The sequence below is a fragment of the Rosa rugosa genome, chromosome 7 (genome assembly GCF_958449725.1).
Source record: "Rosa rugosa chromosome 7, drRosRugo1.1, whole genome shotgun sequence".
Lineage (NCBI taxonomy): Eukaryota > Viridiplantae > Streptophyta > Magnoliopsida > Rosales > Rosaceae > Rosa > Rosa rugosa.
Window position 1 is genome coordinate 4,700,839 of NC_084826.1, and position 27,486 is coordinate 4,728,324.

The following is a 27,486-nucleotide window of genomic DNA, read 5'->3' on the forward strand; positions in this document are numbered from 1 at the left end:
CAACATATCAGGGATTTTGCCTAACTAGCTCATTTCTCAGATTTGAGAATATTTCTTTGGCCTAGCCTAATTGTAGCTCATTGACCTATTAAAAAAAAAAAGAGTAGCTCATTGACTACTTCAAACATTAGGGATCTGTAGCCAAATTCCAATTATTGTGTCCAACATTAATTTCAAAATATCTCATACATAGCTACTAGCTAGGCTTCAACTTTCAAATGTAATATTTCATTTCTTTCGACAATGAAAAATAATTATACGCAACACACTACAACTTTTGTATTGGACTAAATTCAGTCTGTCCCCTTTAACTTTGAGGCAAACATCAGTTTGGTCCCTGACATTTTTTTTAATCATGATCGTCCTTTTGTTTTCAATTTTCATCACCCGAGTCCAAATCCTCCAATTATGACGTCACAAACTGAGTTGGCCCCGACATGAGGACCCACTTTGCATACTTTGAACCATTTAAAAGGGCATAATGGACATTTAAACCCAATAATCTCAATAAATAAATTAATAAATAATAAATTCCATAATATATGGGTCTTGGATCAGATCGACGTTTTCTGTCGCCGCTCTTCTTCTCCCCTGCCGACGATCAACTTCTTCTCTTCTCTCCTACACCTAAAAATTGTTGAAATCTTGTTCTCTTATCCAGGAGCAGGACCATCCGATTTGTGTGGTTGGAATCGTTGTCAGCGGAAACGATGTAGCAGAGAAGTCACAGCAGAGACGACGCGGAGGAGTTGGTTTCCAACGAGCTGGGCATGGGCCAAGCCCTGTTCGGTGAGCGGGATTTTGTTGTCCGGGGTGGTAGTGTAGGCGGCCATGGTTGTACAGGCAGTACAGCAAGAAGACGAAGACGAATAAGATGAAGATGGTCTCAGATTCATATTCGTCTTCCTCTCCACCACTCTTAGATTCGAGCAACCCCAATTGACCCAGACTGACGATGATGCTCGCCTCGAAAATCCCAACAACTCCCCCAATCAATTTTTCAAGGTAATCCATTTCTAAAGCTTTCATCTTTCTCTTCTGGGTTTCTTTCATTTTGGCTAAATTTTCAATCTTTGGTTATGACCTTTTTTTTGTGCAGGTTTGCTCAGCTATGGAATCTGGATTATGGACTTTTGTGGACATGGCCAGTGACTGAGTTGAGTTGTCGGGGTGGGGCGTGTACAGCGCGTTGCTTCTTGGAGGTAGAGGAGAAATCTTGTTTTAATGGTGAAGGCGAATTGAATTCTGGTTTGATGATTTGGGTGGCGAAGGTGAAGTGAAATCTGGTTTTGATGGTTTGGGTGGTGGTGGGGATGCCTCTGGAGAGTACAGATAGTGGGTTTGGGGAGATTGGGAGATGATAGAGAGAGTGTAGTCGGAGACTGATTTTGATGGTGAAGAGCAGGGGCGGAGCCACATATAGGCCAGCTTGGGCACTTGCCTAGATTGAGTTTTTCTTGTCTACCTTGATTTATATATGTTGGCTGAAGGAAGCTACCTAAAACATAGCAGAAAAGGGCAAAACCAGATGAATCTTGCCTTACCTAGGCTGAGTTTTTCTTGTTTGCCTTGAATCTTGCCTTACCTAAGAAACTTTTCTGGATCCGCCACTGGTGAAGAGGATTGAGAGCGGGAAGTGAGGTAAGAGAGGAAAGGATGGTTGGGTTGCGCTCATGGTGGCGGTTGAGCGAAGCTGCGAAGGGATCTAGGTTTTTGGGGTTAGAGAGAAGGTTGGGGGATTTAGGAGAGTAGGAGAGAGGAGAGGAGGGTAGTTTGGACATTTTGTCCAAATTAAAGGTCAAAGTCTGCAAAGTGGGCCCTTATGTCGGGGCCAACTCAATTTGTGACGTCACAATTGGAGGATTTGGACGCAGATGATGAAAATTGAAAGCACAGGGATGATCGTGATTAAAAAAATAGATCATAGACCAAATTGATGTTTGCCCCAAAGCTGGAGGGGACAAACTAAATTTAGTCTTTTTGCATTTAAGAGTTTTCCCTCTATAGTCTCTTATTAAAAATAGTTAAAATTTTTGGCATTCTCTATAAATCTATAATGTTACAGTGTATTGATTTGTTGCTCGTGAATTATTACTTTGTTTACGGTACGATAGTCACACCGTCACACGCTAATTTATTGATAAAATTTAATTCAATTTACATGTTACTAATGAAAATACCATCACTATTAGAGGCTTCTATTTGTAATTTTATTTTTTTATCATCGGAAAAAAAAAAAAAAATACCATCACTGATGGAATTACGATTATTAAGCCAGCCAACCAATGGTGTGCCAAACGACTAGAGATGGCAAAAATCCCCAGCGGGGCGGAGCTCCATTGGATACCCGCCCCTAATGGGGGGAGAATTCGGGGACAAATGGGGAATGGGGATTGGGATCCCCAATCCCCACTATCTAAGATTGGGGATGGGGCGGGGATGGTATTGTGATCTCCATCCCCAAACCCGCCCCAATAATATATACATGTATTTAACTTATATATATTTTAATTTATTGTTTATAATATAAATTGCAAATATATACATTTATTACTTTACTTTAATATCTACACTTTTATTTTAATGATGTTTTGACTTTTGCACTCATTGAATTATGATTTATGAATTTAATTATATTTTAAATTTATTTGTTGTAGATTTTGATTTTAAAAAAGGCAATATGAGAAAAAATTATTTTATTTATTAAATTCTTATTGGGGATTTGAGGCGGGTTTGGAGACTTAGTCCCCAATGGGGATGAGGACGGGGAATCCCCAATATATTTTTATTGGGGATTGGGGCGGGGATGGGGGTAGAGAATGACCCTGGGGATGGGGATGGTATTGTGATCCCCATCCCCAACCCGCCCCATTGCCATCCCTACAAACGACCGAGAAAATGTTTTTAGGGGACCAACATGTTTAAAAGAGAAAAAAAATTCAAACTAAAGATCTTAAAATATTTTGGATTTTCTTTTTAGTCTCTTATTTGGACCAACCATCTTCACTAATCTATGTTTCCCAGTTCCCACCAATCACAATTAGTGGGTTGACGACACGTCATCATCCTATCACAGTTTTGAAGCAAAGCTGCAGTAAAATGACCAAAATGACCATCAATTATTCGTCAAATAATGAAAAATACCCCTGGGTAAATTGACCTTGGTGGCTACAGTCTTCACCAAAGTGCACGTGAAGTATAGAATGAGCTCCATCCATGTCGGGTCCCTTTCGACGGCGACCCGGCCAGTGCCCACCCGTGACTGGTAGGCTACTTTGGTCATTTCCCACGCTTCAGGGGCGGCTAAAAATAAAAATTGTACAGTGGCAATGGTGTGAATTTGTCTCATTGAAAGTGACCTTTTTGGAACAAGAATTGCTTTATTAAAATCTCGTCACAAACGGACAAATTCCCCGGCGAGAAGCCCTTGTCTGCCACTGGCTTTTGACAGCAAATATATACCCAAATTGGTAGAATATTACCATAATTAGACTCACCTTAAACCCCTCAATAGCCTTGTAATTACGAAATTGCTTTTACCTTTCTTTTTCTTTCTAATTACTTTTGTTTGATCGAAAAATAACAAATTTATTGAAGATTGAGAATCTTGAAACCGCTTTATATAGCACCACAGTCTCATAAATATACAAACAAAGATGAAACCCTAAAGTCCTGAACAAGTTGAGTTGGACTGGTTGCTAATATAAACACAACTTTTAGATAGAAAATAACAAGTCAAGATGTTTGACTTCCAGCATTCGATGAAAAGAGATGCTAATTAAAATTAGGGTTGTCAATGGGTCGTGTCGGGTTAGGTTCGTGTCGGGTTGAGTTGGACTGGTTGCTAATATAAACACAACTTTTAGATAGAAAATAACAAGTCGAGATGCTTGACTTCCAGCCTTCGATGAAAAGAGATGCTAATTAAAATTAGGGCTGTCAATGGGTCGTGTCGGGTTGGGTTCGTGTCGGGTCAATGTATTTGTCATGTCACAAGAGACAAACCCAAACCCAAACCCAACTCATTTAATAATTGTATAGAAAATTTAAACCCAAACCCAACCTATTTATTAAACGGGTTACCTTTTTCTAACCCGCTTAACCCATTTAACAAATAAGTCATGTCTTGTTGGACAAAATGACCCATTTAAGGGTTAACACTGCGACCATTTAACTAAAAAAATGCATAAATTGATTAAATTCACTAAAAACTCCATAAGACGAAGAATATAAATAATTATATATAATTCATAAACAATTATAATGAAGCAAAATATTTCAAATTGTCCAATCCTAGGATCAAATACTCCCAACGTCCAAAATTTTAAGAAGAAATATAGCATAATCGGGTTATACGGGTTCACTTCGTGTTGGCAGGTTGACTCGCGGCCGATCCGTTTATTAAATGGGTCATAAAGGATTGACCCGCAGCCGACCTGCTTTTTAATCGTGCGGGTTCAACCTGCTTTATTTCGTGCGAGTTTCGAGTCGTGTTAGAATTGACAGCCCTAATTAAAATTTCTATCAATCATCGCCATGGATGGAAAGAAAAGTGGAAGAAAGGGGGAAAAGACAGGTATGACTCCACACCGACTAGAAAATAAATACTTATACAAGATAAAGATAACAAAATATTCAAGTCAATACAAATTTTGAAGAATTACAATGACAGATATGAGTACATTGGACATGCATAATAAAACTAATTAGGAGGGGACGTTTATCAAATTTAAGACTTTAAAGTAGAGATAATGCTTTAATAATAGAGATGTAATATTTAGTTAGCATATTCGGTTAGCTTAATATTTGAAAATTGAAAATTGAAGAGCTTCAAAAAATTAACAAATATGGAACTAATTAAGAAAAAGGGTATGAAATGGCAATATAATTATAATCCAATAAAGCTAGGGGCATATCTATATCAAAGCAAACAGTGTCTTGAAATTATTATTAGTTTACTACAATACAAAACCAAAGAAAGACCTGGTTTATTTGTTCATATCATGCCAACCAGAACTCCCTTCCACCACAATTGAAGGAGAATTTTCTGGGTTTTGTCTTCCTCCACTTGAAACAAATCCCATCTTTTCTGTTTCATTTTTCTTTTTTAATTATAATGAGTTAGCTAGTGTTCCTTTAGAGAGAGAGAGAGAGAGAGATAGCAGCAAGAACAAGAGCTAGTTGAGTTGGGAAAGAAACAAATTTAGAGCTAGTTATAGTTTGCAAGAAAGACAAACTAGTCAATAAAAATCTCTTTCCCTTTTATCTTTATCTTCCTTCATCCCATGTCAACTATCACAGGTAGTGGTGTTAGGAGCTTCTCTTCAGGAAATACTACCAGTGCTGAAGAAGTGCTTCAACAACAGCAACAACAAGAGCTACTAAATCACTTCCATGGCTCCAATTCTCTTCAGGAAATTACAATCAATGGTAATTCTGCAACTCAACAACAGCAACCTCCACCAGCCAAGAAGAAAAGAAACCTACCAGGAACTCCAGGTACAGTTCAAACTACATCTTCATGAGTAATACTAATTTTCTTTCCCTTTTCAAGGTTTTATATTTGGATTTGATGGTCATGTCTCTAACTAATACATCTAAATATCGTTCTTTCAATTACATTGAGTAAGAATGAAAATTTTAAATGGGGAAGATTCAATAGTAAGAATTTTGGGTTAGCTTTTGTATACTACATATGCTTAACTGAGCTTGATAGATTTCAAAAACACCATTAATGGTATGTTTTTCTTTCATTAAGATTCCATCTCTTATATTTGATCAATTTTTGTTAATGAATCGTTTCTATCAGTAACTTAAAGCTTCATGCTTATATATATAAATATGTATGTGTGTGTTGAAATAACTATATAATTAGTTCTTTCTAGATAAACTTGAAACACCTTTGATTGAAGAGAGGCGTGGAGAAATGATTTTCTTGCATTTTTCGAAAAAATGTACTGTGTATTATTGATGTGTAACTAGTTGAAAAGGATTCAATTATTGGCTTCTATATTTCAATCATTGTACTTAACTATTGGCTATTTAATTTGACTGGTCTCCGACCCCATATCCTTTATATTTCGTTTTTCAGTATCTGTTTAACTTGAAAAGGAGTTAGATTTCTCCATACATTCTTTACATTTTAGTTGTTTTTTTTTTTTGAAGAAAATGTGTACGGTGGGGTGTGCTTACAAAACGCGATTAAATATCATTCTCAATCTCTCAAGACATTTTTTTCCCGTGTAAATCCTCATCGTGAAGGCTGAAATTGGATCTAGCTACCACTTAAATGAATTGTGTATGCATTTTTCAACTTCAAAGTTCAAAATGCTAGTAGATAATCACATTATGTTTAATTTGGTAATGAATGGATTCAATTGATTACATCATGTTGATGTCAAAATGATATATATACTTCTACATTAATGCAGATCCAAGTGCTGAAGTGATAGCCTTGTCACCAAAGACCCTGATGGCAACAAACCGATTCGTGTGCGAAATTTGCAAGAAAGGGTTCCAAAGGGACCAAAACCTCCAATTGCACCGAAGAGGCCACAACTTGCCATGGAAGCTTAAGCAAAGATCAAGCACCGAAATCCGGAAGCGGGTCTACATCTGCCCCGAACCCTCATGCGTCCACCATGAACCCTCCCGGGCACTGGGAGATCTCACGGGGATCAAGAAGCACTTTTGCCGGAAGCATGGTGAGAAAAAGTGGAAATGTGACAAGTGCTCGAAGAAGTATGCAGTGCAATCGGACTGGAAAGCTCATTCTAAGACCTGTGGTACTAGAGAATACAAATGTGACTGTGGAACCGTCTTCTCCAGGTTTGTGTTAATCATTCTCTAATTTCTATAATTAATTATACAAAATTAGATTATTGGTAAACAACTCCAATACGATTATTGTGTACGCAGAATAATGCATGCTTGGGATGCATGAGTAGAATTAGAATATCATGTGAATCTTTATTTTAATACGTCAAGTTGATTAATAGCCTGAATAAATAAACAGAGATGTAAAATTGGTTGATTAATTAAGTATATTCATTTGTGGCCTGACAGGCTGCAAGTCCTAATTAATCCTACTCATTTAATCAAACAGAATACCCATATATATACAATACTTGAACCAATTTGGATTGGGGGAGTGCTATCTACAGATTTCTAGAAGCTTCTTGCACCCAATTGGAGAAGACAAATAAAACAGTCCAAAATAGTAAGAGACAGATTCATTTAAAAAAAAAATTGGAAGTAAAATGCAATCAATAATAGAATACAAAGAGACAGATTTCTTGTAATACTTGCCGACTTGATAAGCTCGATCTTGACCAAAAGACTTGTGCTGGTCAAATTAGTTTATAGTACGTATAATAATCAAAAATTAAAAGGCATAATTAAATGCTTAGTACCTTTTTATCCATGGCACCTATATATAGAGATTTTTGTGACTAAATTTTTAACGTTTCTGTATTATATATGTTATGCAGAAGAGATAGCTTTATCACCCACAGAGCTTTCTGTGATGCCATAGCTGAAGAAAACAAGACACCAGTTCAAGGACAAGGAGTACTAATGTCCAACAACATGGGACAACAGAACTTACAACAAGGCGGCCAACTAGTTTCCTGCGGCGAGCTCATGATCCCGGCCTCAATACCGATGAGTAACACCGAAACAGCTACCACCATCCCATCAACAAGAAGTAGCAATACTTCTGATCACTTTGATCATTTCGACACCAAAAATCCTAATTTAACACTACTGCCCCAAGGATTACCAGCAAACATGTTGCCATCATCCAGATGCGGCCTGAACAACAATTCATTGTCATCACCAACAAGTAGTGCACTGTTTCATAATCACCACGGGCACCAAGTACTCCCCAGCTCAATCTCCGGCCACTTGTCCGCCACCGAGTTGCTGCAGAAAGCAGCTCAAATGGGTGCAACAATGAGCAGCAATAATTCTAGTGGTATGAGCATGGCACCCTCAACATATGGTGACTTTCCTAGTTACGTGAATAACCAGTTCATGCAGCACAAAGATGGTAACAGTATTCCGGTACAAGAGACCTCGTCGCAGTTCTTTGGTGCTAGTAATGGGAATATGGGAATGTTCAGTGGGCTATTATTTGATCAGAGCAATGGGGTGTTGATGAAGAACATGGAGCAAAGCGTTAATGGCAGGAATAATAATAATAATAACAATAATACTAGTAATGGTTTCAGCTGCTTGCATGGTAAAAATGTGAGTAGCGGAGGAGATACGATGACCGTGGACTTTCTGGGGATTGGAAGAGGAAGAGGAAGAGGAGGAGGAGGAGGAGGAGGAGGTAATAGATCAGAAACTTTTCATGATCATCAACAAAGACAAGCACTACATGATGAGCATCAGCGACAAAATAAGCAGGAAGATGATGATCAATTAATGGGGTTTGGTTGGAGCTGGAGTTGATGAATTATCGCATTAATTAATATATTTTCAGAAGAATATATGCAAGGTGGTTTGGCTGAATGATACATCAGTTTCAACATGGAGCTAGCAATGGAAAAGCACATGTGAGGAAACTGAGCAAGAGATCGAGTGCTAGTTTTTGTACGGACTAGCTCAGCTAGCTAGTATTAATTTCACTTGATGTGTTGTTTTCTTCTTCTTTATAATTTCATGATCAAACAAAAATTAGCTGTTAAATCTTAATTTTCAAATTTCTCAAGGTGAGTAGAATATATATATACCAAGATACGTAATTTATATCATTAGATAAAAACATATGTAGAGAAGCTAGAGTCGATAAAATGTGAACATATATATATAAGATGATTAATTTCTTGGGTAATCGTATACGTAGTCATCATAATTTAATTAATTGCTAGTAATGCACCGGATTCTATCTAAAGATACGCTTGAGTACGTAGTACGTACTAGAATGAACGAGTGAATGCTTATGATGGATGTCCTCGCGTTGCATTTGTCTTTATGTACTAATTAAAGTACGTAATTGTTGGATCTGAGAACATACTATTCATTTATTGAACCCATAATTGCTCAAAGGCATCAAAGTTGTGCTGTTGTGCAACATATATGCAAATAATATGCTAACATGCATTCATCCAGTTTCTCAAAGTAAAGTAAGTTGTTATTGTTACAAACTTAATAGTAATTTAGAGGTCTCTTGAGTCTTGAGTACTAGCTCCCCCATAAAATTGATATTGTGTGATCATCTTGTTTTCTCAGATTTCCATTGTTGAACAAGAATATAAAGAAAAGCTCTTCACTCCAAGACTTTAGGATTCCGAGTGCGAATTGGTGTTATATATATGGTACCATGATGGAAAGTAAAACACAAGAGTTTATATATGGTTCGAAATATGACTCGTAAGCACTAGTACCACTACCACTCGTTTGGATAATAGGCATTGAACTAAAATAAGCGAGTAGTCCTTCACAAAAGGATACAAAATGCCGGCCTTGCCACACTACTTGTACGCATGCAAATACGCTTGCTTCAACCGGAAATGCGTGAAACAATTCTCCGGCAGCCGGAAAGCCGCTTTGCAAGTGGTATCAATCAGGGCAGAGAGGTCTCCGGCGGAGCAGTTTGCACCGCTGGCATCCAGGTTCGGGCGGCGGCTCCTAGTTGGTTTGGGGTCAGCTTCTGTGGTTGCTCTTGGTGCTAACTTTGTAGGGATTACGAGTTTCCTTCTTGGGTTGTCGCCAGAAAGTAGTAGGAATCTGAAGCTGGATGTGCTATATCCCATAGGAGGGTACAGTAGGTGCATTGACACAAATGAAGGATTTGGTCAGTAAAGCTATACATTACTATATGATGTTTGACATGTTAATTTTTACTTGGGATACATTAGTATACTGAAATCCTTACTTTATTGCTTGATTGTGAACAACAGAGTTCATATACCCAGTAAATTGGGTTGGTGATCAGACATTGTTGTATAGAGCAGCTGAGAAAAGAGAGTTTGAAAGATCACTTGATCCCCCTCCTTTGAACATTAATAGCAAATCCGGTGATGGAATTGGACGGCGTCGAAATGTCAATGAACCTGTTGTTGCATTTGGACCGCCTGGCACAAGTGGCGAGCTCAATGTTAGTGTCATTGTCTCACCAGTATCTCTTGATTTCAAGTAAGCAAGTGACTAACGTTTTGTGTTTAGAATGAGACGAACATGCAATCAATTTGGCTAATCCATGACGTTTTGTGTGTGTAGAATTGAAGCATTTGGAGGACCAAAAGAAGTGGGAGAAGCTGTGGTTCGGACGATTACAGGAGCTGGCAAACGCCCCGATGTGAAGGGAACTTTGGTAAAATCAAATTTGAGAGAGGACAGCTTAAGAAATGTGAAATACTATGAGCTTGAATTCAGAGTTGAGAGCCCTTTGTTTCATCGTCATAACATTGCTGTCTGTTGCGTTCGTGGTGGACGGTTATTCACTCTGAATGCTCAGGCACCGGAATCGAAATGGCCAGAAGTGAAGTCTGATTTCCAAACGATTGCTGAATCATTTAGTCTCAGCCCTTGATATGAAGAGAGAAAGCATTAGTACTTTGGTCATTCAAATTTGAGTTCGTGTGATCTCTTGGATATTCTGATTTTGTACCTTCTCATTTGCAATTATGGGGGCAATATGACAGTAAACAAAAGAATGGTAAACCAATCGATAATTTAGAGCAGAAATTAATTTATAGCTTTTCATTAACTAATGGCACAACTACTACACTGTTGTTTTTGGTATGAGGCACTACCCCCTACAATCAGACAGCATAAGAATTCACAATATTGCACATAGCACATTTACACGTTGAAAACTCATCAAGGCATCTAGCCATCCCTTTACTAAATTTTCTACCATCTAAGTCGCCGCTACTGTAGACAGTTTCAAGTACATGCTATCTGTCTTCGCTTGGTAATTTTCTCCAAATTCTCAGAAACTGCTGCAGTCAAATTTGGATCTTCAAACCCAAGCTCTCCACTGAATCTGCACCAGAAGTATAAAGCAAAAGGCCTCAATACATGCATGACGAAAAGCAAATCGAGGTTGGAGTGGTGAACGGTGCAATTAGATGCATATTCTCTAAGATGGAAGTGCTCAACAATATTTTTGTTTCTGTTTTTGATACAGTAAAAAAGGAATAACAATGGGGTTTGAGTAAATAAGATTGGATATTATGACTGGTTTGCTTACTTTGGATCAAGTACCAATTTCTGAATTTCTTTAATAGCTGAACTTGCTGCATAAAGTGATATCTTTCCTACCTGCATCAGAACCCAACCAAATATTGAGAATACCAACAAAACAAAGATTAGGCTACTAGACGGGATTTGAGCACAATAGTTCCACAACTAATAGGAAAAAGTAAAAGTAGAAGTAAAAGAAAAAGAAAGGAAGGCATGGAATACTTCTACGTAAAATTTCCCTTGTCCAACCTCCAACACTTGCTGCTTTGCTTCATGATCATTTGGAAGACAGCGAATTTCTTCAGCCAGTCTTGCAGCGTCACCAAGGCTTTCAGGAGATAAGAAATCAAGACCCAGCTGAACCGTAGACTGAAAAGGAAAGAGAATAAAGATCAAACATAAATTATAATTATTTGTTATAAACTAAACAGCACTAGAAATTCAGGATAGCCATATGAAGACACAAAAGTTAATAATATAACTAAAACAAGGAAAACTATATCGAAATCTTCAATGCAACTCAATTCATTGGATCTGATCTTGTTTTATCCGTACACTAATTCAAATGACGGCAGAAAGGCCCAGCACCACCATAAAGTTTTTAATGAAATATTATGTCAAGTTAATCTGAAAACTTCACATTTCCTTTCAAAATTCTGAGATTTCACTATAAGTATTATTTGCTAGGAAGCACTACCTGAAGATTCCTGACTTGAAACGGGCATCCAGCAGGGATGAATACAGCTTGCCCCAAATTCTGTTCAAAGGACCATGGCTCTACCCCTGATAAAGAACGAAGAAAGTTTATGGTTATTTAAACACTAATGTGTTTTTGACTTCTCAACTATCAAGACAATTTTAACAAATCCAAGACATACAAAAACTTTATTACCCATACATATCGATACAGTATACAGATGCAGGTTTTCAATGGTGAAACACCCACAATTGATCATTTTGACTCTGCAATGAAGCCAACATGATCAATGCAGTTGCGGGCGTCGCAGATTGTTGTCATACAAGAGAACTGGACTAGATTGTTATAAAGTGTAAATTGCAGTATCACTAAAATATAGAAGATTAACTAATTATAAATACAGGTCTAGATGGTCTGGGTGATTAAATTAAACTACACAACAGGGGCTTTACATTTATAAATTCAAGATAAATGGACACTGTCAGGATCTGTGTTAATCAAATCAGAAACAGTAAACTAAAAGCAGAATTTGGTGGCCACTAATATTTTTGCCAGGGAATGATCTCTCTGTTAAAAAGTCAGAGACCTCTCTTTCTCTCCACCCAAAATGATTAAAAGGAAAATGTCAGTTACCCTTACCAAATTCTTCCTTCAATTTTCTTTTGTGATTTTCATTCAGGAACAGTGTTTCATCATAAAGAGGTCTTGTCACCTGTCCAAAAAGTAGGATCAGCTCTTAGCCTGAATTGCAGCTACTTCAATTCAACTGAGCGAAAGGGATATAATATTCTAGAGATAAACTTACAAAGTTGTTTGTTTCACTCTTCAGCTTCCCAAATTCTTCCCCATGTATTCTTAGATACTCGGTCAGCTTTGGAACATCCTTTCGACGGAAAACATCCCAAAGAACTCCAGGATGAGTCTTTTGAGAGATATCATCACCCTCTTTCTCTGACTGTTCACAACTGATGGTATTCCCTTCAACAGGAGTAGTTTCAATCCCATGATCAGCTGCACTATCAACTTTATCTGTATCCAACCTTGCCTCATATGGATTCTCCTCATTCTGATCAATTGATAGATCAGGGAACGTACTGTCTCCAGTACCCATTTCCAGATCCTCATGAGATTCTTTAACCTCAGATTCCTCGAAGGGTTTTTGCACGTTCTCAGTTTTTGTCTTCTGCGGACCTTTTTGCTTCACCTCACATGCATGCACCAGCAAATATACCTGATACATATAAAAATAAAAAAATAATTTATCTTTTTTTTAATATATAAATAAAATGTCCCCCCAACTGAAAACCTGCTTAGAATATAGTAGCATTTGGTCTAGTGGTAAGGCACTTCTCTCCAACATAATATAGAGGTCCTAAGTTTGAAATCCCCCTCTCATCTATATACCATATTATTGTAATATATTTGAATATGAATGACTGTAAAAAATAGCAATAACTACATCAGAGGATCAGTCTATGCATTTAGCAAAGCTCAACTATTAACATCAATGACCAAATAACAACAAGAATAGAGAACAACTAACCATGTCACGCATGTTGAAATGAAGATTGGTCACGGAATTGCCTCTATCAAGTTCCTCATGGGTCCCATAAGATATGAAAATCTTAGGTCCCACATCATTTTGCAAAGAATAATGTGGCAATTTTGCAGCAACATTTAAAAGACCAAACTTGGAGTGAATATACTCAAGTAAAGGCAGTTTACTGATAAATTCAGGTCTCTGATACAATAGAAACTCTTCAGATGCACTGGGAGAGGGCCAGTCTTTTAATTTTAAAATTTTTGGCCGACCATTTTCATAAATTTGTCCCTCAGAGTATCCTTCGATGAAGTGACCAACCTCTATATCAACCTGCCATCATGTCAATCCAGAGGTATAGTTTAGGTGTTGTAAACAGTAAAATATATACCAAATAGTGGATTATTTCATTAAAACAAACGTTGGTTATAACAGTTGATGTAAAATCAAGAAAGAAAAGCCATAGAAATAGATAGAAGAAATAGCTGATAGAGCGAACCTCAGACCAGTCATAGCAATCGATAGCCTTCACCTTTCTGTTCTGATCTTTTGATTTTTCATCTGTTGTCTCCCGAATCCCTCTCCATATAACCATGGGATCCCAGCTTGAAACTGATGAGCTATCAAATACCCGCTTTACAATGATGGGCTCACCCCTGAGCCAATGTCTTTTAAAATTGGCAATCCCATCAGATTTAATATCCTGGGATGAAGGGCAGTACAAGAAATTGTCACTGTCCTCTCTATGGGCATATTGACAAAGTCTTGGATCATTAACTTCAGTTTTCTCTAGATTGTCAGCATCATTAACCCTACAGCCACTAACCATTTCCTCCACATTCTTGACAAGCTTTGCAACCCAGTTCATCTTAAAGATACGACTTAAACTCAATGTTGAATAACCACAGCCACCATACTCCTTCGGGGGGCAAGGAATACTGCCATCACTGTTCGCTTTCCAGTCAGAGAACTTTTCTGAAAAATTTAGTCTGACTTTTGGCAACTGCTCCAGCACGATTCCCTTTTCTGGATTTTCATCACCAATCTCCTGTGACACTTCTCCTTTGACAACTTGCATAGATGCTTCTCGAAGATCGAGACAGCAGTTAAGGCACAGATCATAAGCACAATTGGGACAATGCCAATGATAATCAATGATGGGAATCCTACAGAAATTGCTGCATTCAAACACACATACACACACAAAAAAAAAAAAGGTATTTCAGAACAGGAACCAAATATTTGTAAAAGCACAGCTCGCCCAAAATAAACCTGAAATCGCAGGCAAGTCACCAAGAAAACAACCCTAAAGATGGAAACAATATGCTCCTCCGGTTTCAGGAATCTAGATTTTGGATCAGTTTATTTATGACAAACATGACTAAACTCGTGGCCAGGCCCCACTAGAATCTTGACATTTACTGGACCTTAATTAACTTGTTGGATATTAATAACAAGTATGCAGGGAAAATTAAAGTACCAGCACATCTGCTCATCTGCATTCAGTTTTGTCCTGGCAAGATCTATATCACTTCCTGCAAAATATGTAATCGTCACTCGGTGTAAGAATAATATATAAAGGTATCGATTTCAAAATGCTACGGAGAGCATCTTACCACGAAGCTTTTTTTCTAGTTCTACTTCAAAGCACTGTTCTTGATGGATTTGCTTAACCACAGGGAGCACAGAAGACAGCAGACAATGGAGATATTGCAACTTGTCTAGAGTGGGAATCTCTCTGATCCTTACCTGCAGCACAGAAATGTCGGAATAATTCATCCACCAACAAGCTGATCGCAACAATATAGCCATAAGTTTTGCCAAATTGTTTTAAACTCAATGATCCAACTAGTAGCTGACCACTCTGTCCATATTATGAATTACCTTTACTAAATTGTCTCTACGAAGGCACACTTTGCAATTACAGGTACCACAACATGCAGGACAAGAGCTCTGAATATCTTCCAGTGGGGTGTTCGAATACCTGATAGATAAAGCATAAGTACACAATATGGACAGGAAACGTAATCATGAGCGTTTTTTCCAAGAGACTCAACCTCACCATGTACGAATACAACTATCACAGTATCCTCGTCTATCACATCTGTGGCACCAGATGACTGTGTCATCCTTCCTCCGGCACTGGTGGCAAGTTTGACCACCAGCCTCTTGAGAGGATTCTGAGTTTCCATCAGAGGATTCCTGCAAGAAGTATGTTTGCCTCAGTATCAGAAAACATAGTGAGTAATGGTCACCCAATTCCAAATTGTTATTTTCTTAATGTACAGCTTCATTTTAATGACAAATACACTACAGACACAGATTGAAATACATCATTCACATAGATTAAATGGTATGCTTCAGTCTCGACTTTTGAGTCCTTATGTTCAATAATCTGGTATGTTGAGGAATTATAAACCCATGGAAGGATTGAGATTAAATAAACCCTAAAAAACTCCTAGTCATACACTAGTATGACAGTTCACTACAATAGCAAAAAAGACGGCAGCATCACAATAGTATTAATAGTACTAAAAGAAACAGCTAATTCAATGCAATTCAACGTACCGAAACTGTCATAGCATTAGCATCAAAACTCCTTTGTGGCCTATTCATGGATGAGTCCAAGGCAGAAACAGGTGGTGTCTTATAAGAACTCCAATCTTCCTCATACTCGTCCGATTCTCTCTCGTCATTTGGAGGATTACGCCTAGACACGCTCCTCATAGGTGGTGGATCAGGTGAATAACGAAACTGGTTTCTTGATAACTTGGTGAACTTTTTCCCTGGGGATGGACGAGAAAACTCCTCTGATTTGATACTTGCCAGTGGCACGTCAAAATCATCACTCTTACTCTCCAAGTAAACATCACTTTCCCCTAACGATTTTCTCTTGGCTTTTTTCATATTAGCTCGCATTGCAGAATTAGCTGCCCTCTTCTTTGCCTGGATATAGTGCTTTTCACATACTGTTTTATCTGGCATAGACATGGCCGTGCACCTCCACTGTTTCCCATCTGATCTCTTGCATCGCATATCATCAGGAATACCGACATTATCCTCACCATTCCCAGGGGTTGAACGTAGGTGATCCATTGCAGTGAACTCCTAACAGTTCTATGGTAGCAAGACCTACCTGTAAACAAGCCCTTTAAAACTTAATGAATGTAATCAAGAAGGCCGCAATGCCATCAAAAACTGCCCAACGCACCAAGGAGTTCGAAACCTATAAATCAACAAATAACAGATATAATTACATTGCACTATTGCAAACCAAGCTGTCTATTAAAAAATTCTACCTTCTTCACCTTCAATTATTCTAAGCAAAAAAATTAACCCACGAAAACTTCTAAAACATACATACACTCCATGAATTCTAACACACATTTTGCACTATCAATAAAATCGTCAGTTTATCACCAATAACATCGCCACAGTACAGTAATTAATAACGAAAAAAAAAATCACACTCCCTCCTTTTTCTCATGGTCACTTTTTGATAAATTGAACAAGCTCAATTAAAAAAAATTTGAACATGAAAGCTTGATATACGATTCCTAGGCACGAACCATCTTTCGTAAAGAAGTAAACTTTGACAAATTGTTAAGTTTTGGCCTGAACGATACTGAACCTATGAACCTGAGTAATTGCTTAGTTGGACGGAAGAATTCTCCGGAGCTCAAATTGCAGCAATCAGATCAGTAGAACGAGAATTTCATGATTAAAGAACATATCTTTACAGAGAATTACACACCTAAAATTGCGAATATTGAAAGAGTACCTGAAACTAGGGTTTGGTGGAGTAGACGAACGCAGTGAAGACGAGAGAGCCAGCATTTATATTGAAATTCAAATGAGGAAGAGAGTGAGTCGCAGTATGGGCATTAATAGTTGAGAGCGAATTAGGAGATTACAGAGATGGCCTGAAAAAGACCTCTCTTCTTCTTCTTCTTCTTCTTCTTCGAAGCTCTCTCTCTCTCTGCGCCTGTTTTTGTTTTATTTACTTTTATCTTCTTCCGGCTATTTTCCGACATCTGTGAAAGTTTAACCAGAAACTCTGAGATTTTTTTTTTTTTTTTAATTTTAATTTTTTTTTTATTTAAGCTCCAAGTCTGTTACTTCGTGTCAAACTGATTTTTTTCCCGTTGGCACAAAGTCGCTATACGAAATTGACTTCTTTTTTATTTTTCTTTTCGTTTTTCAATTTACACTAATTTTTATATTTCCTATATAGAAAGAAAAGAAAATATCAAAATTTTAAATTTAAATCCAAACTGTTAATATTTCTTTGGATCCCCAATCAACCACATCCGAACTTGTTTGATGATAATCAAATGAATTGAAACAAAGATACAAAATTTATGTATGTGACACATTATTTCTTGTCGTATTTTTTAGTGGATTTTCGACTTATAAGTTATAATAAAATTGTTACATTTGAGACTAAAAACAAGTCTCTTAGGGTTTGATACTCTTCTCCACAAAACTCAAACTGTTTCTTGGTCTAGAGTTTGCAAACTTTTCTTCTTGTCCGGCGGCGCCCATGGGCAGTGGTGGCTTGCCTCGCTAGCTAGTGGTTGTTGTCGGATGGGAAATAGAATACTAGAGGCCTGGGTGCTTCTTGTAGAAAGGTTCTGGCTTGGGTTTGAACTGGATGGCTGTGACGACATGCACCAGACGAGGTCTTGGGCTCTGTGGGCGGCGGTACAACACGGGTCGAGCGTCGTCGAGGCACCTCTATGATGGGTGACAGTGATGGAGGGACTGAACGGTGTCGGTGGTGGCTGGAGGGACTGCATCAGACTGGTTTTCGGTTTCGGCATGGCTTGCTCGGACTTCGCTGGGGTTGAGGCAGCGGGATTTGGGCGGGGCATTAAGGTAGCGAGGTTTGGCGGTAGGTGGTAGCGGCGGGGGCTGGCGTTTGGTTTTTTGCGGCGGCGGCAATGGGCTTCGGGTTGAGGCGGTTGACCAGTTGAGGCTGAGGATGGTCTAGGTTGGGGTCAAGCCATCCTTTGTTTGGGCCGGTGTTGGGCTTTTTTCTTAGGACTATTTGGTCTACTATGTTGGCCGGGCTAGGTTTTTTGACCTAGGCCCAACTCTATGTTAGTAGCTTTATTTACTTTCCATAATTCCCTAAGTTTTTAGGGACCATAGCTTGGGTACTTTGCCTACAGAATGATCGTTGGTTCTACACATCTAGGTGCAAAGTTCTTTGGTGTACCTCAATTGCGCGCATTGGCACCAGAAACTTTGTTTGCTATTATTCTTAGTTTATAATTATGTTATTCTGCTAGGCTTATGAAAAGGAGCGGAATTGTTTCAAGTGTAATGACACTTATCCTCCCTAGTGAGAACTATGTACTGTACCATTCTGGCCTGTGTTACTATGAATGAAATCATTATATTTCAAAAAATTGTTACATTTGATAGTTATTCAAGCAAGTCTTGCTAGATAGTAGATACATCTTTACGTAGATTGAATTGAAACATGTTTTAAATTATAGGTTTCATTTCACTCTATATGATAGCTAAATAAAAATTACTATCACAGAGACCGGATAGCATAACCTGTATAAATAAAATCTAGTTAGGATGAGACGGATCAAATGAAGGTTTGAGGATCGATAAACGAGATAACTCACGAGCTACAACATACTGATATAGCATTTGATGTTGTACAAGTTCGGATATTTTATGCTGTTACGTCTTCATCATAAAAATATAAAATAAAAAAAAATCATTTTAGTTCAACACATCATGTGAAGCGACATCCTGAGTTCACCAAGATATGTACCTTATCATTCTTCCGGTCGAATTACTGTGTTTTGTAGTTGTCTAGTTTCAAAGTATGTACATAATTGCTCTTTTTTTGTCTTTAAAGAGCAAATTAATGTATAATTTCGCTCATTCCAAATAAAATTAAAATAAAGATTAATGGTTAGACCCAAACCGAAATTGTGTTCAAATACTGTAAAGTACAAACCTGAAAATCCAATAAAATAAAAAAGTTACCAGAAAATTAGATCTCACGAAACCCAAAAGAGAAAAGAAAAAAAAAGAATGACTTCCAGATCACAAACTTATAAAACCAGAACCAGCCAGACCTTAAACAAATTGTTGGTCACTTGCACTTTACCCAAATCCCAAGCCAAACACCCTCCCTTTTCCTATTATTATTAATTCAAACTAAAAAAAAAAAAAAAAAATCCCAAATTGAAATCCCCCAAATTTTACAAACACGTTTCTCTTTCTCTCTTGCAGAACTGAGAAAGACAGAGAGAGAGAGAGTGAGAGAGAAGAAATGGCTAGCATGGCTCGGGCGAGCTCGGGGCTCCAATATCCTGAGCGGTTCTACGCGGCGGCCTCCTACGCCGGCTTCGACGGATCTCCTCGCTCCTCTTCTAAAGCCGTTCGCGCCAAGTTCAACTCCGAGTCCGCTCTCATCCTCTACGCTCTCTACCAGCAGGTACTACTCCTCGATCTCATTCCCCTCGCTTCTTTTCTTCGTATTTCGTTCTGCTCCGAATGTCGATCTCAATCGCAATTCATCGTTTTTCGATCGCATTTGCATTAGAAATGTCGGTATTGACTCTAATGCCATCCTAATTATGTTGAATTTGGCTTCCGACTTGGTGTTATGGTGGTTTTGACTTGTGCGGTGGATTAGTTTTAAGTTTTGATGCTCAAATATGATCTGATTATTTTGTGCTTAGTATTGTGTGTGATTTTAGGTAGATCTGGAATTTTGAAATGCAGATTGTCATATCTTGATGTTGATCTGAAATTTAGTTTGAATTCTGCTCATAAATAGTTATATATGAATTAGGATTTGCTTGTCGGTTCGGTGTGGCTTATTGTTTATACAAATGCAATGGCAGGCTACTGTAGGACCGTGTAACACACCAGAACCGAGTGCTTGGAATGCAGTTGAGAAAAGCAAATGGAGCAGGTATGCTTACATAAGACGCTCTATTTCAACTCGGTCATGCCAAACAACATGTTTGTGAATCTACTTTGATTGAAATTCCCTTGTTTCATGGACTTGGTGATTAGTAGTTGCTGTTTAGATGGTTGAAGTTATCAGGGAATAGCGATGGGTATTTGGTCATTAAGTCTGGGAGCAAGAGGGTATATATGTATAGATAATCAAATAATGTAGTTTGTATAGTGATCTGTGGAATTTTGGACCATATGTAGTGCTGGATTTGGGAGGACAGTGTGTAAGATGATTATCTGTGATAAAGACATAGAGAAAATGTCTGGTAAAACTGATATTTCTTGGCAAGTTCATATCATTGGCAAAAGGGAACAGATGTATTTTTTGGTAAATTATTTTGCTCACACCTAGACTTGACCATCAGAAAGCAGCTACAGATAAATTAAATGTTGTAACTATTTCAGTACCAAAGTTTGTAGTCTCATTTTTCTGCCAGACCTAGGCTTGATCAACAGAAAATATAGAAGAGATGGGGTAAATTTTGTAACTATTTCAGTACCAAAATTTTTATAGTCTTGTTACAGTTTAGGAATCCCCCTTGAACTGAGAAGATCAACACCCGGAAGTTTCCAAATGGAGGCTTTATATAAGGTTTGCCAACTAATATGATTTCGCTTCCATGAGAAGTTCAAAATACAATATTTCTAATTATGAAACATTATTTATTAAAAGAAAAAAAAAATTGTTATTGCTTATTTCTGACCCCCACCCCCAACTCACTCTCTCTCTCTCTCTCTCTCTGTCCCGTATCACATTGTTTTTGAGTTGTTCCTTAGGGACCTCTCTTTTGGTGAATATCAATTATAATACACTACACTTCTGTACATATGTTAGTAAAAGACTGTGCTGCAATAAGCTTATAGCCTAGTTGGAGATTGTGTTCCACTATCTACTTTTATAATAGTGCATTGTATGCTTAATTTGCAGCTGGAAGAAGCTTGCGGACATGGCCTCCACTGAAGCAATGCGTCTTTTTGTGAAGATATTGGAGGTCTGTGTAATAGGACTCAGATTTATTTACATTATGTGGGGTTACATCGTAGGGGATCGAACCCCTGACCTAGTCTATTCTAACTCTATTAGTCTATTACCCACCCTTCATCACCACTTGGGCTAAACCCAAGGGCTTTAGAGTTTTCAGATCTTTATTTTTTCTTAATGTCAGCAAGAGCTTTAACTAATATATCTTGATCTGCTTTTGAGTAGGAAGAAGATCCAGGTTGGTATTCAAGAGCATCGAACTCTGTTTCTGAGCCTGTGGTAGATGTACAAATGAATGTGAGTAATATGAAAGTTTTATCGTCTTTTCTTTCCCCGTATATTGCCAACTGGTAGTAGTAATAGGCTTGCCAAAGATATACCATATGTGCGCCTCATTCTCATTCTTCTGTATGTATGTTTTTTCGGTTGTTGCAGCAAAATTCAAAAGTTGGGCCAGTTGTTGAGAATGGGAACTCTTATCCAGAGACAAAGACAATCTCCGCTGAAAATGGGAGCATACAGGAAGCACAGGATAAAGATGTTGTCTCCGAAGGCATTGGTTCTGTTGGTGTTTACGATCAGTGGATTGCACCTCCAGTATCTGGCCAACGTCCGAAAGCCCGATATGAGGTATTAGGACATCAACTCATCATTTCTTGATTTTGTCCATTTCTCCACCACCTGGTTTTGAACACAAGGTTCTCAACTTTCAGCATGGAGCAGCAGTTATACAAGACAAGATGTATATATATGGTGGAAACCACAATGGTCGTTACCTAAATGATCTCCATGTAAGCAACTTATTTTCACTTGCCACCATACATATCTGCAACCACATAGTAGTCTAAATAAGAGAGCTGGAGTATATGCTAGTGGTCTTTTGGGGTATCTGTTTTCTACGATTCTTGTAAATACTGGTATTAGATGGTAGATTACAGCTTGGGTACAGGGGTGTCACCCTGTAGAATTTTTTTATATTATATTTCACTCATGAAGAAAAGTGACTTATGGATGTTCAAGTGTTTCTAAGATGTATATTCGCTTTTTGTTGAAGGTCTATATTCAAACTTAATGTTCTCTATACATATTTGTATATACAGTGTCCCATTGTCACTGATTTGAATTACAATTTAGGTCTTCGATTTAAGGAGTTGGACTTGGTCAAAGATTGAGGCCAAAGTTGGGGCTGAATCACACGACTCGCCGTCTCCAGTAACAATAAGCCCATGTGCTGGTCATTCCTTGGTTAGTATAGACAATTTTTTTATTTTTCTCAATGAATTTCAGAAACAAAATTTTATTATAAATGCATGAACTTTTGCACAATATAAATCTCTTTCTACTGGATTTTCTTGCAACAACTCTAAATACCAATGGTGACATTGTGCAATCATTTCTTTGTTTCTGTAGATACCATGGGGCAATAAACTTATCTCAATTGCTGGACATACAAAGGATCCTATGGAGTCTATTCAAGGTATGAATTATTATGTTGGTGTCCTATGATTTTGCTGGTTTAACTTTTCTTAACTAGTTTTGAATAAAACCTTTGACTAGCTTCATTCTAAGATATCTAAGCTGTGTCCTTCTTACTATTGAATCAGTGCTTTCCCAGTAGTAAGATAAAGATCTTCATGCTGATGCTACTTCATTTCGCATCTTTTACATTGACTCATTTGCTCTTTTTTCATACTTCTTTTGTTTTTTGTTTTAAATAATCTCTTCTTATCATGTGTTTCCTCCTGTTTTACAGTAAAGGTGTTTGATCTACACACTTCTACTTGGTCGTTCTTAAAGACTTATGGGAAACCACCGGTATTTATCAGTTTTCTTGATTCTTATGTATTCCTAAGGACCTAGGTATGAACTAGCACAAGTGTGTTTCTGGATTTTTTTCAAAACATGTCCTTTTCTTTTTCGTTTGCAGACATCACGCGGAGGTCAATCCGTCACCCTTATTGGAGGTAGCTTGGTGATTTTTGGTGGACAGGATGCGAAGAGAACTTTGTTAAATGATCTCCACATTCTTGACCTAGAAACAATGACATGGGATGAGATTGATGCTGTGTAAGACATAACTGCCAACTTCATAAGCATGTGCAACGCATATATTTGGCATAATTACGAAGACAATTTTCCGTTTCAGTTATAAATTTTAGCATGAGTTCCATTTTTTTTTTTTTGGAGGGGGTGTTGGTTATATAAACATATATAATCAAGTTAATGATATCTTCTCAGAATATGTATACTCTAGTTAATTATATATGAGATGAGTTAGCCTTGCAAAAGCTCTTAATTTTTGGGTGGTGATTCATTATATATTGAGCTTTCTATTTCTTAAAGCTGAATTTTGACAATTTATGTGTATGCTTGAATGCACTTTGAGGTTAATATTTTTTCATTGTCATTCTTTCAGAGGGGTGTCCCCTTCTCCAAGGTCTGATCATGCTGCTGCTGTTCATGCTGACCGCTACCTCCTTATCTTTGGTGGGGGTTCCCATGCAACTTGCTTCAATGATCTGCATGTCCTTGATTTGCAAACTGTAAGATAACCTGTTTTATTCTAAAACTTGTCTTTTCTTGTTGTTTGATAAAATCATAATTCATGCCTTTCCTACATTTGGACCTTGTAGATGGAGTGGTCACGACCCACACAACAAGGCGAGATACCAACTCCACGGGCTGGACATGCAGGTGTGCCAGTTGGGGAAAATTGGTTCATTGTTGGTGGTGGTGACAATAAGAGTGGTATGTATACAACTCTACTTCGTACCTGGTTGGTATTGGACGTGATAGGTGTTGGTAGATTTTCTTCTTACTTGAAATCCACTTTCCACATGGGTTAGGTACTTAGCTCTTCATTTTGTGTTTTTGCAGGGGTTTCAGAAACCGTTGTCCTAAATATGTCTACACTAGTTTGGTCTGTTGTAACTACTGTTGAAGGGCGTATTCCTGTTGCTAGTGAGGTATCTATTTGTGGGAGTCACTCCACATTTTTCAATTTTAAATGGCTTATCATATTAATGCTATGTTGATCATTTCTTGCCCTCCTGGTAATATCTTTGCCTACACGAGGGATTTGATGCCATGTCTTTGTGGCAAATGTGATTATTTGATTTATTTCACTACCAGCAGTGATGTAATGGAACTGCCATCTGATTGCATTCTTCTGTAGGGATTAAGTTTGGTCGTAGGTTCTTACAATGGTGAAGATGTGCTTTTATCTTTTGGAGGATACAATGGGCGTTACAACAATGAGGTGAGGAGCAATTTTCAAAATAATGTTGGCTTCTTCTGCTCTTGTTTCATTTTCCTCCTAAATTTGATTCTTCCTGTTAGGTTAACGTTCTCAAACCAAGCCACAAGTCAAGCTTGCAATCAAAAATGGAAACTTCTGTCCCTGACAGTGTTTCTGCCGTGCATAATGCCACTACTGCTACCAGAGATGTGGAGTCCGAGTATGGAGCTGGACAAGAAGGAAAAATTAGGGAAATAGTTATGGACAATGTTGACACAGAGGCAATGGTAAGCGCACAAAAGCATGGAGAGAGTTAGCCTTTGTTTTTATTCGTAAGAAAGCAATTTCAAGAAACTGCACCATTTGGTGTGCAATATTAATTCCATCAGATGGTATGCACAACCATGCATTTATGCTATTGGTTAGTCAGTGCTTATTGAGTTCAATCAGGTTCAGTCTTTCACAAAAATGACAAATATCATCTAGATCCCATTGGATGTCAGAACTATTTGCATATATGCTATACTTGGTCAGGGAAACTAGTCCCCCCCTCCCTCCCTTCCCCTGTCTCCTATAGGTTTGATATTGTAAAATCATTGTGGAGAGCCACTGTTCACTAGTACTTGCTTTTCACCCTCATGTTGTCAGCTAGATGTTGATTATCTTGTCAAAATTGTACATGGGTACTACTTTCTTACTCACCCAGTAATTCCCAGAGTAGAAAAATTTGCTTGTGTTGATCTGTTTCTCTGTTTTTATATCCATTTTTATTTGGCCATTGTACTGTGTTTTTCATGTTGTTAGTTATTGCTCAATCATCTAGACTCTCCTGCAGAAATTCAGAGGCAAGAATTTCAATGAGCATCTTATAGCATCGCTCAAAGGAGATAAAGAGGAATTAGAATCATCACTTAGTAAGGAGAAGGCGCAATCTCTCCAATTAAAACAAGAGTTATCAGAAGCAGAGACTCGTAACACTGACCTATACAAGGTGGGTATACTTTTTTTTATTTTAGCTTAGAGCAACTTTAGGTGTTCACAAGGAACCAAAAGTTCTTTAAGGTTGTGACTGGTGTTAAATTCATGCCAAAGATATGACAAGTTGGAAGTATTTTCACTTATCTACCTTTTGGAAGTATTTTGCTAGGGCACGGATAATTCTTGCATGTTTTTCCTCTATGAATTGCCATTGATCTTATTGTTCTTATATAGGAGCTTCAATCTGTACGGGGACAACTTGCATCTGAGCAGTCCAGATGCTTCAAACTTGAGGTATGGCATCATGTTTTAACTGATTTTTCACCTTATGGGGTCACAATATGGACAAGTATCACTTGATTATCAGTCCAACTTGCTGTTCCCACCAAACAAGATTTCTTACAACTCATGTTCATTTACTGCTAATAACTGTTTGAACCTTTAAACCTACAGGTTGAACTAGCAGAACTACGACAGAAGCTCCAAACAATGGAGGCATTGCAGAAGGAACTTGAACTCCTCCAGCGACAAAAAGCTGCATCTGAACAAGCTGCTCTGAATGCTAAAAAGCAGGGCTCAGGAGGCGTCTGGGGCTGGCTTGCCGGAACACCTGGCAGTGAAAAATCTGATGATGCCTAATTATTTGTCAAAGCCAAACTGGATAGGGTTGTTAGATTTGGATCTCTTTCACTTATTTTTGTTCACATATATTTGTTCTACTTAACCAAGGTCTTTGTTCTTGTGATAGAAAAATAAGACGTGAGGTTCTTATTGGCGATAGCGAACCCCCTTTTGGGGTTTTTGCATGAATACATGTACTGCAATTTCAGTTATGTAGTTTCATGTGTGTCGGTGCTATATTCTTTTGGGTCACCAATTTTTGTTGAAGATTGTATTCAAAGTGAACGTATTGAGTGAAGTATAGATCACATTTATACTGTGTTGCCTTTTGAGAATATGAGAGTGACCCCCATTTTGTTATTACTAGAGTTTTTTTTGTTAATTTTAATATTTCATTATGTGTTCGTTGTATCAATGGTGCCTACTTGACGAAAGGGAACGAACTTTAACTTTAATTACCTATTCAAAGCATCTTATTTAGGAAGAAACATTCTAAAGCGAGGTTAAATGTAATGTAACTAGTCTGCAGCAATAAGAGGGATGTGTTATTGTTACTGTAACCATCGAGACAAAAAAAAAACGTCCTTAATTTGAAGCACGTACAAAAGTTTACTGGTATCGAACGTGTAATTGCAATGAAAGTGATTAACAAGTAAATTGTGTAGCTCAACTCTAATGCAGCAGATGGTATGGACTACTTGTTATCTCTCTATTTGACGCATTGTTTTTTGTGAAATTTGTATGGTCGGTCATACATTGGTAACTTTTACCAATCCCGATTTACATCCGGTGTTTAATTACTTACTTTAAAAAAAAAAAAAATTGATATATATTACAAAATCAAATAAACCTCCCAAGTTTATGGCAATTAACAGCTACCGTTACAACACTGATCGTAATAGTGCTTATTAATGAGCATTTTTTTTTTTTTTTTGATCGGGGGAGGTCAGCGTTAGTAAGTTAGCGACACACGCACCCATGCAGGGTATCCCAGCAAAGCCAGACTAATCCACTGCATCGCCAGATAAATCCAGCTGGCCACCAAGGCCTTATGGGGATTCGAAAGCCAGACCTGGGGGTTCCAGACTGGGACCTTCTACCACCCCACTATCCCTAGTGGTTTAATGAGCATCTTATAGTAGTAAATAGTAATTATATCCAAATAACTTCGAGATTTGGTCGATAACTACGGCAATTCGTATTTGTTCTTCACCTTCCCACATCTGTCACTTATTTGT

At 37.9% G+C, this 27,486-nt stretch overlaps 4 protein-coding genes and 1 long non-coding RNA gene across 7 annotated transcripts; 4 read left to right on the forward strand and 1 right to left on the reverse strand.

Annotated features, from left to right (window-relative positions):
* The first annotated feature begins 343 nt into the window (after positions 1 to 343).
* LOC133723475 (uncharacterized) lies at positions 344 to 2,039 on the forward strand. Its single transcript, XR_009853062.1, has 2 exons — positions 344 to 1,005; positions 1,100 to 2,039. It is a non-coding gene; the product is annotated as an uncharacterized LOC133723475 (long non-coding RNA).
* Positions 2,040 to 4,989: 2,950 nt separating this feature from the next.
* Positions 4,990 to 8,716, forward strand: LOC133721888 (zinc finger protein GAI-ASSOCIATED FACTOR 1-like). Its single transcript, XM_062148653.1, has 3 exons — positions 4,990 to 5,499; positions 6,432 to 6,828; positions 7,491 to 8,716. The coding sequence occupies exons 1-3, from the start codon at positions 5,286 to 5,288 to the stop codon at positions 8,455 to 8,457; spliced, it is 1,578 nt and encodes a 525-aa protein (XP_062004637.1). The 5' UTR covers positions 4,990 to 5,285; the 3' UTR covers positions 8,458 to 8,716.
* A 673-nt stretch (positions 8,717 to 9,389) lies between these two features.
* On the forward strand, positions 9,390 to 10,604 carry LOC133720320 (psbP domain-containing protein 7, chloroplastic). Its single transcript, XM_062146577.1, has 3 exons — positions 9,390 to 9,802; positions 9,909 to 10,143; positions 10,228 to 10,604. Exons 1-3 carry the CDS (start codon positions 9,463 to 9,465, stop codon positions 10,538 to 10,540), a joined length of 888 nt encoding a protein of 295 aa, XP_062002561.1. The 5' UTR covers positions 9,390 to 9,462; the 3' UTR covers positions 10,541 to 10,604.
* A 78-nt stretch (positions 10,605 to 10,682) lies between these two features.
* On the reverse strand, positions 10,683 to 17,469 carry LOC133720319 (E3 ubiquitin-protein ligase JMJ24). 3 transcript variants are annotated; one of them, XM_062146575.1, is made up of 14 exons: positions 17,215 to 17,469; positions 16,002 to 16,569; positions 15,496 to 15,635; positions 15,318 to 15,417; positions 15,050 to 15,182; positions 14,914 to 14,968; positions 13,933 to 14,611; positions 13,437 to 13,766; positions 12,699 to 13,124; positions 12,533 to 12,605; positions 11,894 to 11,979; positions 11,419 to 11,565; positions 11,204 to 11,274; positions 10,683 to 10,996 (listed from the first exon to the last, which is right to left on the reverse strand). In XM_062146575.1, exons 2-14 carry the CDS (start codon positions 16,527 to 16,529, stop codon positions 10,897 to 10,899), a joined length of 2,868 nt encoding a protein of 955 aa, XP_062002559.1. In that variant the 5' UTR covers positions 16,530 to 16,569; positions 17,215 to 17,469; the 3' UTR covers positions 10,683 to 10,896. The 3 variants fall into 3 exon arrangements, with proteins under 3 accessions (XP_062002559.1, XP_062002560.1, XP_062002557.1); XM_062146576.1 differs by having other exon boundaries at positions 11,446 to 11,565; positions 16,002 to 16,659; XM_062146573.1 differs by having other exon boundaries at positions 16,002 to 16,659.
* Positions 17,470 to 19,642: 2,173 nt separating this feature from the next.
* LOC133721426 (acyl-CoA-binding domain-containing protein 4) lies at positions 19,643 to 26,657 on the forward strand. Its single transcript, XM_062148042.1, has 18 exons — positions 19,643 to 19,899; positions 20,312 to 20,382; positions 21,358 to 21,421; positions 21,637 to 21,708; positions 21,847 to 22,041; positions 22,125 to 22,202; positions 22,546 to 22,656; positions 22,822 to 22,888; positions 23,165 to 23,226; positions 23,339 to 23,478; positions 23,828 to 23,954; positions 24,045 to 24,159; positions 24,289 to 24,377; positions 24,587 to 24,670; positions 24,751 to 24,936; positions 25,485 to 25,640; positions 25,862 to 25,921; positions 26,081 to 26,657. The coding sequence occupies exons 1-18, from the start codon at positions 19,735 to 19,737 to the stop codon at positions 26,264 to 26,266; spliced, it is 2,028 nt and encodes a 675-aa protein (XP_062004026.1). The 5' UTR covers positions 19,643 to 19,734; the 3' UTR covers positions 26,267 to 26,657.
* The last annotated feature ends 829 nt before the right edge of the window (positions 26,658 to 27,486 follow it).

Bases quoted from the DNA above. Each gene is read 5' to 3' on its own strand.
- LOC133721426 (XM_062148042.1), top strand. From the start codon at position 19,735: ATGGCTAGCATGGCTCGGGCGAGCTCGGGGCTCCAATATCCTGAGCGG. The intron at 19,900-20,311 runs GTACTACTCCTC...ATGCAATGGCAG, and splicing joins TCTACGCTCTCTACCAGCAG to GCTACTGTAGGACCGTGTAA. The intron at 25,641-25,861 runs GTGGGTATACTT...GTTCTTATATAG, and splicing joins GTAACACTGACCTATACAAG to GAGCTTCAATCTGTACGGGG.
- LOC133721888 (XM_062148653.1), top strand. From the start codon at position 5,286: ATGTCAACTATCACAGGTAGTGGTGTTAGGAGCTTCTCTTCAGGAAAT. The intron at 5,500-6,431 runs GTACAGTTCAAA...ACATTAATGCAG, and splicing joins AAACCTACCAGGAACTCCAG to ATCCAAGTGCTGAAGTGATA. The intron at 6,829-7,490 runs GTTTGTGTTAAT...TATGTTATGCAG, and splicing joins TGTGGAACCGTCTTCTCCAG to AAGAGATAGCTTTATCACCC.
- LOC133720320 (XM_062146577.1), top strand. From the start codon at position 9,463: ATGCCGGCCTTGCCACACTACTTGTACGCATGCAAATACGCTTGCTTC. The intron at 9,803-9,908 runs GTCAGTAAAGCT...TGTGAACAACAG, and splicing joins TGACACAAATGAAGGATTTG to AGTTCATATACCCAGTAAAT. The intron at 10,144-10,227 runs GTAAGCAAGTGA...TTGTGTGTGTAG, and splicing joins CCAGTATCTCTTGATTTCAA to AATTGAAGCATTTGGAGGAC.
- LOC133720319 (XM_062146575.1), bottom strand. From the start codon at position 16,529: ATGGATCACCTACGTTCAACCCCTGGGAATGGTGAGGATAATGTCGGT. The intron at 15,183-15,317 runs GTAATTCATAAT...TCTGTGCTGCAG, and splicing joins GTAGAGACAATTTAGTAAAG to GTAAGGATCAGAGAGATTCC. The intron at 14,612-14,913 runs GTACTTTAATTT...GTTTGAATGCAG, and splicing joins GCAGATGAGCAGATGTGCTG to CAATTTCTGTAGGATTCCCA.